This window comes from Eimeria mitis, genomic scaffold (assembly GCF_000499745.2).
Source record: "Eimeria mitis Houghton genomic scaffold, Emh_scaff4536, whole genome shotgun sequence".
In the NCBI taxonomy this organism is placed as follows: domain Eukaryota; phylum Apicomplexa; class Conoidasida; order Eucoccidiorida; family Eimeriidae; genus Eimeria; species Eimeria mitis.
This window is the reverse complement of record NW_013572850.1, coordinates 1-1,116: the sequence shown is the minus strand read 5'-3', so window position 1 is coordinate 1,116 and position 1,116 is coordinate 1. Positions and strand designations below refer to the sequence as shown.

At 60.6% G+C, this 1,116-nt stretch overlaps 1 protein-coding gene across 1 annotated transcript in view; it reads left to right on the top strand.

Annotated features, from left to right (window-relative positions):
• Positions 1 to 299, top strand: part of EMH_0075880 (uncharacterized protein) — a gene marked incomplete at both ends in the record, with an annotated part of 3,561 nt that extends 3,262 nt beyond the window's left edge. Inside the window, one exon of the mRNA XM_013499665.1 lies at positions 2 to 299. Coding sequence (XP_013355119.1) covers positions 2 to 299 — 298 coding nt within the window. The remainder of the gene's footprint in view (position 1) is intronic.
• Positions 300 to 1,116: the final 817 nt, after the last annotated feature.

Here is a 1,116-nt window from a genome sequence, read left to right as displayed (position 1 = left end):
GCAGCAGCAAAAGACAGAGACAAACGGAGACACTTTCATCAGCAGCAACACCAGCAGCAGCAGCAGCAGCAGCAGAAGCAGCAGCAGCAGCTGCTGCAGCAGCAAAAGACAGAGACAAACGGAGACACTTTCATCAGCAGCAACGCCAGCAGCAGCAGCAGCAGCAGCAGCAGCAGCAGCAGAAACAGCAGAAGCAGCAGCAGCAGCAGCTGCTGCTGCAGCAGCAAAGGACAGACAAACGGAAACACTTTCATCAGCAGCAACACCAGCAGCAGCAGCAGCAGCAGCAGCAAGAGTAGCAACAGCGGCAGGGGCAGCAGCAGCAGCAGGAACAGCAGCAGCAGCCGGAGTAGCAACGGCAGCAGCAGCAGCAGCAGCAGCAGCAATTTATATATTTCTTACACAGAAGCCTAGATGCGCAAATGCCTCCAGCAGCAGCAGCGTCTGCTGAGGAGACAGCAGCACAGCCTGCACCATAAACACACACACTCTCCTGCTGCTGCTGCTGCTGCTTCTGCTGCTGCTGCTGCTACTGTCGCTGCTGCTGCTGCTGCTGTTGCTGTCGTTGTTGCTGCTACTGCTGTTGTTGTTGTTGCTGCTGCTGCTGTAGAAGGGTCCCCTGCTGTTATAAATATATCTCCTGCTGCTGCAGCTGCTGCAGCTGCTGCAGCTGCTGCAGCTGCTGCAGCTGCTGCTATCGATCTGTCTCCTGCTGCTGCACATGTGTCTCCTTATGCTGTCTCCTTCTCCGCCCCACAAACCTCTCCCCTTCCTCTTTGCCTTCCGGGGCCCCCTAGGGGGCCCCCCGGGGCCCCCCTTGGGGGCCCCGCAGGGGCCCCTGAAAGGGCTCTCAGGGGGCCCCCAAAGGCAAGGAGAGAAGGGCGGGGGTTGGGGGTACTAAAGGCCCCCTTTGGGGGCCCCTTGGGGGCCCCTTGCAGGGCCCCTTGGGGGGCCCCTTAGGGGCCCCTTGGGGGGCCCTTGGGGGCCCCCTTGGGGGGCCCTTGGGGGCCCCCTTGGGGGCCCCTAGGGGGTAAGTGTGGGTACTACTTACATCTCTGCTTAGCCGTTGTGCTGCTTGTAAGAAGAGAGCTGCAGCGAGAGGCTTTGTGTCTGCCA